General features: G+C 39.5%; 1 protein-coding gene across 3 annotated transcripts in view; it reads right to left on the bottom strand.

The window, feature by feature from the left end:
- Positions 1 to 1,055: 1,055 nt before the first annotated feature.
- UBA2 (ubiquitin like modifier activating enzyme 2) overlaps positions 1,056 to 8,885 on the bottom strand; it is a 31,787-nt gene continuing 23,957 nt past the window's right edge. For 2 of the 3 annotated variants that reach the window (XM_027079370.1, XM_027079371.1), the window contains 4 exons: positions 8,027 to 8,123; positions 5,156 to 5,261; positions 3,452 to 3,588; positions 1,056 to 1,933 (listed from right to left, as the gene is read on the bottom strand). In XM_027079370.1, the coding sequence (XP_026935171.1) occupies positions 1,752 to 1,933; positions 3,452 to 3,588; positions 5,156 to 5,261; positions 8,027 to 8,123 (522 nt within the window). In that variant the 3' untranslated portion in view covers positions 1,056 to 1,751. The remainder of the gene's footprint in view (positions 1,934 to 3,451; positions 3,589 to 5,155; positions 5,262 to 8,026; positions 8,124 to 8,885) is intronic. The other variant, XM_027079369.1, reaches the window with a different exon arrangement.

Here is an 8,885-nt window from a genome sequence, read left to right as displayed (position 1 = left end):
ACGTACACAACCTGCCAGAAATACACTGTTGACAATTGTGTCTAAAAAGGCAGGGTGAAGGGTGAGGTTTTAAGGAATGGAGAGACTTTCAAATCTGGAAAGCTCTTCGGAATGCAAAATTTCAAAATGGGAGTTGATCGTCAGGGACCAACCAGTTAACCAAAACTTGCTTCTGAGAGGTGGTATTCCAGAATATCTCATTTTTATCTGTTACACAGCTCTGTAATTTTGACATTTATTTTTCTGGAGGAAAATGAAACCTCCAAAAAAATCTAGAGGCCAAGTGAACCTCACAGGGTCATAGAGTTGTGGGTGGGAACCTAGCCTGCTTGTAGTTGTCGTATCTGAAGAACGGAAGTCGGTTCATCCTGGAGGCGTCAAGCAGCATGCTCCTGCGGGCCGAGTCTTGCTCGCCACGATTTTTCTGAAGGCTTTGATTACATGATGAATTTACAAATGACAGAGACGAGGAGTAAGCTGGATGGCAGAGTAAGAATTACACAAAGTGGAACAATACAGAGAATTATCAACTTGAAATCTGGCTGACTGTGGCCAAAAATACCAAAGGCAGAGAGGTACAGAACTGGGCAAACAGCTTCATGGGTTTCTGTTACCCAAAAACTCCAGGCACATCTGTGTGACAGCGGCCTAAAGGCCAAGGCCTTCCGAGGTCCGAGACAGAGATGTGAGTACTGCCCCTTCAGCACTGGTGTGGTCACATCTGCTGGCCAGAGTTGGGTCCTGAATGGTACAATGCAAGAAGGGATTTGGATGACCTGGGGACAACCCAGAGTGGAGGAAAGGCTTTCCCCGTGGAGTCTCAAATCGAAGGCTCCAAGTTACTGGGGCCGAGCAAAGATCACTTAAACGTTCTCAACAGAAGGCCAACTGTTTACAATCCGAATGGCATTAAAAGCTTTCTTTCAGAACATACTCACCTGTGGTAAACAGCAGAGGTCTTGTAACCTCCACGTCCGTTTCTGAGTTAATTTTCTAAAAGCAAAGAATATAGCATGCCTGCAGCAAATACAACGTATAAACCCGGCAGAAACGTGAACTGTGCAGGCATGTATAACAAGTATGCAGATGCCATTTATTTGGTCCATAAGTACAGTATAGTCGTATTTGAGTTTTACAAAACATCAAATATAAATAACCTGAAACTGGAACAATACACAAAATTGGCTTCTTACACAGACATACCAGGCAGTACAAGCTGAAAACTTGAGTAAATTAACAACTGTTTTACATTAATATACATAGTGCCAGTTAACATTTAAAAACAAGTTTCAATGCATAGCACTCGATACTTCTTTGAATCTGTTTCAGTCAATTAAGAGTATGAAAATGGTTAGATCTAGGCTAAAAATAATTCTTCTTCTAACCAAAAATAAAGGCATAATATTTATAACCAGGTATCAACTTTACTAAACCACAATATTGTAGAACTGTTAAATGATACCTAAGGGTATTTACATTAAAAAGGCAACATGCATTGTGTTGTTCCATCTCATGACTGGTTATGCACACACTTTGTTCAAAGGGTTTTAAAACTATATTCCTACTTTCAATACAGCATACTGCAATGTTTCTAATAGTTCTAGCAAAATGAATGCTTTCAAAGGGAGCAGAATCATCTTCAAGTCACTGGTGCCAATTTTTTCCCTTTGGAACAAAGGACATAACAAATAACCTGGTTCTGCCCAGAAGGCCTACTGCAGTGAGAGGGTTCTGTTCAGAGGCATTTCCGTTCAATCTAATGCTATAACATCATCAAGCTCCTCTGTCTGCTCTGTGCGTGACTTTTTCGCACTGACATTCTCTTTCTCATCTAATTTCCTCTTGCGACTTCTTTCTTCTTCACTGATGTCGGCATTATTTGAGGGACCTTCTTCATCCGAATCAACTATGAGCACATCATCTTGCTCTTGTGCTTATTTCAGAAAAAAAGGGAAAAAATGGTTAAAAGTGGGGGGTTACTAGCAGCTCACTAAAATTTTACGTATGTGAAAAACTAACTCTTCTAATACACAGCAAACTTTAGAATGGCTACCCTTAGGACCTTGGCTTTACACACATTACATATTTCCGTAGTGTTTTAATGTTTTCTGTTACAAGCACCTCTTTCTTTTTTAATCAAAACAAAAATTTTAACAAGCATTATATAATTCAAAGGAATTGTTACAGTTCCTTGTTTCTACTTCTCCAACAGAAAAGAGGAGGGTGAATATCCTAATATTCGCAGCAGTGGTAGTAATAAACAACAACATATACATAGCACTTACAACGTGCCAGGAACTGTTCTGAGCACTTCACATATACAACTCATTTAATCATCACAACCACCGTATAAAGAAGATAACATTATTATCCATTTTCCAGAAAAGGAAACTGAGGCAGAGGCTTGCCCACGGTCACACAGTAGCAGAGGATGAGGTCAGGATTCAAACCTGCAGAGTGGGGCTCTACAGTGTATGCTCTTAACCCTACACTACGGTTGGTTTTGTGTCACCCATCTCCCACCACTGCACTAAATCAAAGGCAGAACACCTACCTTACTCATTGCTAGAGCCTCCAAAACCTATCCACAGCAGTGCATCAATAAATGCACATTTTGAATTATGATTTTTGAAAAACTACCAGTCCTTTCCTTAAAGGAGGATGATGAACCTTTCTATTTTCAGAGGGGGGAAAAGGTCATGAACCCATGGCCCACACACTCTGGACTACCTCAAAGTCCATCTTTACAACTCTCAGAGAACATGAAAACCAAGGAACCACCATATTCCAAAGAACACCAAAGACACAGGGTCAAAGAAATGAAAACAAGTGAAAAAGTAGTAACGAGAGACTGTGAGAGTGAGAGTGAGAGTGAGAGTGAGAGAGAGAGAGAGAGAGAGAGAGAGAGAGAGAGAGAGGGAGAGAGAGTTGGGGTGGGGTGAGGCAGGTAGTAAACGTTTACATTAGAGCACAGTAAAGCACCAACACTGAACACCCAGGAAAAGAAAGCTTCTGGTGCACTTTACCGAAGTCACACTGGTTCTGAGAAAACTGTGAAATGCTAAAATGTTATACTTACCAAGCATCTGTTCACTCAAAATAGTTAGATGCACTGATTTACTGCCCCTACGAACAGGCATACAAAATCCAAAACTACTACTACTAAGAATGAGCCATCTTTCTACACCAGTAAACTGACATTTCCAGTCGTAAAAACAAACGAACAAAAAAATAAAGTGTCTATTTTCCATAAAAATTTTACCCAGTCTTAAATATCTTCATGGTTCATACATTCAAAGCTTCATTAAAACAATGCCAAACCAACACGCACCTCTAGTAGTCCTACAGAGTTCTACTTTATGGTCAACATTCATAAAATAATCAGTTTGTTCTAAACAGTCGTGCTTGGTGGGTAAATTAACAACCTGCTGGCCGGGGGGCCATGACTCACCTGTGGATGTGGAAGGCTGAGCTCCATCGTCACTGCCATTGGTTATGCTTTTGGCAGCATCTTCAGCTTGCTTGGGCCCCACTTTTTCTGGGGCATCACCAACAACTTCAAATTCAACATCCTTTCCTAGGTCTTCACTGTAAGAGAACCATGTACTATAACACTGGACCACTGCTATACTACTTACAAAAGCAAAGGCACACCAGACAGAAACTGTCCTCAAAGCTCAAAAAGCGTATACTACGTACACACCAAATATTTGGATTCTGATTTTCAAAGAGTTTTAAAAAAGACTATAACAGATTTTTATGATAATTCAAAACTCTAATTCAAATGGTCAATAACATCGCACTTTCAATTCAGGGAAAGGGTTTTTTAAAAAAATGTTAAGTAACTTTTATTGCTAAAGCAGAAAATGAGTTGAAAACTGTGAGGCCTGATGTAATTCTTAGGCATTATTTCTTCAGCTACTAGGTGAAAAGATTCTATACACTGTACTCTGATCTTGACCAGAGTAATTTAGTGTTTGGGGGTAGAGTTACATGGATTCTCGGTTTTCTCCCCATCTTTACAGGCAGCACCCTGCTTTTGTAATGAGTTCCCAAAAACATGTATAAAAGTTTAATGCATGAAAGTCAAACAAAAGACTTACATGTTATAAGGGGGGTTCTGTTCCCAGAGAGCTAAAAAATATGATAAAAAAAACCCTAATTATGCCTCCTTTTTTAGACACCATGTGATATATTTCCATTTTATTGTACATGTCCTTTCACAACTGAACACAAGCACACCACTAACATCCAACTGGTGTCTAATCGAGGCCAGATATCACTCCCTAGCGATATCTACCTTTCACTCAATTGTCTCATTTTATACTAATAACCCACATTCAGTTTTTCCTGTCATTTTATGCTTTTTATAAACTAAGTATATATATAATACTCTCCAAACAACTACACAAGTTCTAAATGTTTGGATATATAGATAGCAACACTGGCAAAAAACATGTGGATGCAGGTGGCAGCCTTTGCATTTTGTTAGATGCTACCTAAAGTAATGAGTCAGGGTGCAGTTTAAGGGTAGCAACGAGCATGTTACCTCATTCAGCAGATAAACACACCAAAGTGGAGGACCATCTGTATTTAAATTGTGTTACATATGTGCAAATATCCTGTAACGCAAGCACTTTGGATGCTTTTTTATAAAGTGGGCAGGATATAAAATCAAATAAAAAGAAAAAAATACATGACCCAGGAATCTATATAGGATAAATTTTAATGCTCTCTTGTTACTGTTCCAGATCACAATGAAATACTTGTTTTATGGGAGAAATATTTCTTTCTTCCAAATCATCTTTAAAACTAATTAAAATTTTTTATTCTAGTTCAATTATCAAAATGAATGCACCCTTGATTATAACTATTCAAACACCTGAATTTCTACCCTCTCTAGGTCTTTCTGATCAGCCACCACTGATGAGTTAGTTAACCCTTAAACATTTCTTGCTTATCCCTTTTCTTTCTGGATTCTCAGATTTTTCTGTAGGTCAAACCGCAGGGAACTTAGCGGCCAACTTGAGCATATACATGGTGCAGCTTCAAATGAACAGTAAGGTTTAAAGGTAAGAAAACATTTTCTCTCCACTTTATCTTAAGTTTGTATATTCAAATAACTTCTTACACTTAAAATATTAATAGTTCCTACCTATGAAGGATGTTGATCAATAAAGTGTAGTCCTGAAGGAAGTCGTCTGCTTGAAGCCGGCTCCCATTTCTAATTCCAAATTCTGATAACTTCTTGTGATTATTAGCTAGAAAATTTGAAAGAAATTTAGATGCTTTAGTTATATGTCCGTGGAGCAGTCACTTTAATTTTTTAAAGGTAAACCCCCTGCTATAAGCTGAACTCTATCTCCCAAAAATTCGTACACTGAAGCTCTAACACCAGTGCCTCAGAATGTGGCTATACTTCGAGACAGTGCTTTTTAAAGAGGTGATTAAGTTAAAATGAGGCTGTTGGAGTGGACCCTAATCCAATCTAATTGGTATCCTTAGAAGAAGCCAAGGCGGGAGGCCTCAGGAGAAACCAAACCCATCAACTCCCCCCACCCTCCCAACACTTTGATCTTAAGAGTTCTAGCCTACAGAAATAAGAGAAAATAAATGTTATTTAAGTCCTTGTCTGTGTATTTTGATATGGCAGCCCTAGTAAACTAGTCCACTAAAGTATTACTCACTTAGCTACTCAGCCCTGAAAACTTAACTACCAAAATTACTTCAAGGGAATCGAACTGTGAGAAGTTCTGAGAACCTTCTCCCCTTGAAACCAAATTAATCTGGAATCCTACAGGAGTCAGTGACAACTTTTAGAATTGTTCAAAATATACTCTATTTCTAAAGAGGTTATCCACAGAAATGCCAACAAACTACTTTTAGCAAATTTTACAATTCAGAAGTATGCGGAAACTTTATTTCAATGAATTTTTCAACATAAATTTTCAACATTTCTCAATGGACAGACAGCAGGGTCTCCAAAAACTAATAATTCCAACTTAGTTCTCTCTTCCACATGTCATTTCTGCTTCATTTGAATATCCCCAGCATGTAGCCCACCATGCTTAGCATCTACTAGCACTCAATAAGCCTTTGCTACATGGATTATAAATACTCCAATGAAGAACAATCTCTCCAACCAAACTTTTGGTGTCACCACCTCCTCCTACCTATTCTAGGGCCATCCTGCCTTAACTATCCTTTCTCTCCTGCATGTTCAAATGCTCCTCTCTCCTGACCTGTAAAAGCACTCAAGTTTCATTTACAAACTGCTTCCTCATTTAGCTGCCAATTTACACTCTCCCCTCACAACACTCAGTCAGCTTTACTGAGTATCTGCTCTGTGTCTACAGACTGTGTATAACCTGTTGACCTATAGCCACCATGCCTGGCACATACTAAGTAAACTGTATTTTAAATTCTCCTTACGTTTAAATTTACATATTTTTTTTACATAATCTAATAATCTTTTGCGTTCTTAGTTTTTATTTCTTATTTTACCTTTTTAGTCTCCCTGGAATGTCTCTGGAAAATAGTTTCTATCCAGACTTCCATCTCCAAGCCCTTTCACACTCACTAAAACTCCTCAGCCCAACATGTTCAAAAGGGAACCCAGTCACTGAGCATTCTATCCTGGTGAATTAGCATCACCTCTGAAGCCAGAGTCTTGGCAACAGTTCTGTCCAAGCCTAACAATGTTACTCTTCTTCACCTGTGCTCTAAATTCTGCCTCTGCTAATCTCAAATCTGCCATTTGCTTCTGCCTTAGTAAAAATCCCTCACTTCCCTCCATTTTTTTCTGACTCCCTGCCTCTACTCTTACATCCTTATCTCACCCCCCTGCAGATTATGTATTACTTCCCTGCTTAAACCCTGGTGGGAGCAGGATACTGGGGGAGGAGGAAGACAAACAGACATTACACATATGACACAGCGAATCCTCCAGCTGCACAGTCACTGCCAACCCCCACAGCACCCCACCTTCCAGTGAAACAAAATACCTGGCCATTTCTAAAGCTTTTACATTGCTTCATAAGTTTATGCCTTTGTAGATGCTGTTCATTCTGCCCAAATGCAGACTCTCCCCCCTCAGCTCTTCTTCAAGAACTGGCCCATGAGTCCTCTTTCTCCTGGGACACCCCACCCCCTCCCCGACCCTCCTTTTACAAAGCTTCAATTCAAACTTTGTACACTTTCTCTCTATAGTATTTCTTAGACGGCACTAAATCTACTTGTTGATAATCCCTCCTCTCCTTCTAGGCTGTAAGCACTTCAAGCCAGGGACAATTATCTTATTCATCTTTGAATTACGAATATCTATGACTATGCCTGCAATACAGAAGGACTCCAAACATATTTGAATAAATGCTCTCTCACCCTCAGTAGCACAAGTATTTTGTGGAAAAGGACCACATTTAAGCCACTGAGATTCTTGACCAGTTTCCATTTTTAAGGTCCTAGCCTTTAAAAGAGACAGATGGCTAGAATGGGGCTTAAATATTCAACTAGACTCTTAAAACAGATTATGACCCAGCCAAAACGCAACCTCCAATTACTCATGACCTAATATCTCCAAATTTCTTAACAAGGAGCTATAGCCAAAAAGAATCCTGACACTCCCCGTCAGGACAAATGAGGTGTGGGAACTTCTAAGTCCAATCAGATTGACCAGTGTGGTCTGAAGGAGGCATAACCACAACACAATTCTCACTTGGAAAGCTTAAACAGAAACTAATGCATTACACCTTATATAACAAATACATTAACAAAAGGGATGAACTGCTTAAACTTCCGAAAAGGAAAGCCAAGAAAACCAAAACTGGGCACTGATTTCAGCAATACTCTCTGCTCTATATCACGAGCAGGCTATCAAGGCTTCCCCACTCTTGGACAAACATCAACCCTGTCAGCTGAGGTACTGAGTACCATGTGTAGTGAACGGATAAACTAACATGCACTCCTTCACACAGGCAGTCTGCATCCAAATGAGGGGGAGTGAACACAGGCCATGTATAATAAATACCTTCTGTCTCTCCCTCTTCTGAAGATATTAGGATTGTTCCTTTTCCATCTTCAATTTGGACATCTGGTGCTACCATAGCAAATTTTTCTTTCACTATCTATAAGGAAAAAAAAGATTCAAAATATTAACATATGGAATTAAAGACCATAAAAAGCCTAGACTTTTTTTTTCATAAAGGCTCTTAACTTTCCCCTTCCATTGGAAATGAGCCAAGTTGCTCTTCAAGGTACCTTAGGGCAAGCAGGAAAGCAATGGGAATGTACCCAATTATCTCATGCCCATGTTCCATCCCCATGTTTGACCACTGATAAAGATCAGGTAAAACTTCCTCCAGATGGGGACTGAGAACTCCTTGGCTGGCTCTTGGTATTTTGTCGTTCCCAGCAGATTAGGTACTAAGCTAGACACTTGACATATTTTATCTTAGTCTCTATTCCAAACCCGTACTGACAGATGTTTTATAGGTGAAATATTTCTCATCAATCTGATTCTCAGATAAACAGTCTTCCCCTTCCCAAGTTCCATCTCTAAATTCAGAGACGGATCAGGAGTGATAATACTGTTAAATCCTACCTGATCCTATAAAACAAACAAATAAACAGAAAAACCAAACAATGGAGGAACTCTCTAAAGGTCCAATAGTGGAATTACCTTTAGCTCAAGAATGAGTAGATACCAACTATAATCGTTTCTTTCCTAAGAAGGAAGATGGGGCAACCACCCTCCAGTATATCAAGTCCTGCTGCTTCCCCATCCAAAACATAAGCTCAAATCAACTCGCCCTCTGTAACCATTTCTGGGAGAAAGGCCATTCATTCTCAAGCAGCCATTAGGGCCACGAAGGTCTACTCCCCCATGT

This window comes from Aethalodelphis obliquidens, unplaced genomic scaffold (assembly GCF_003676395.1).
Source record: "Aethalodelphis obliquidens isolate GAN/ISIS:26980383/991018 unplaced genomic scaffold, ASM367639v1 scaffold43, whole genome shotgun sequence".
Lineage (NCBI taxonomy): Eukaryota > Metazoa > Chordata > Mammalia > Artiodactyla > Delphinidae > Aethalodelphis > Aethalodelphis obliquidens.
The sequence above is the reverse complement of the archived record's forward strand: the minus strand, read 5'-3'. Positions and strand labels throughout refer to the sequence as shown.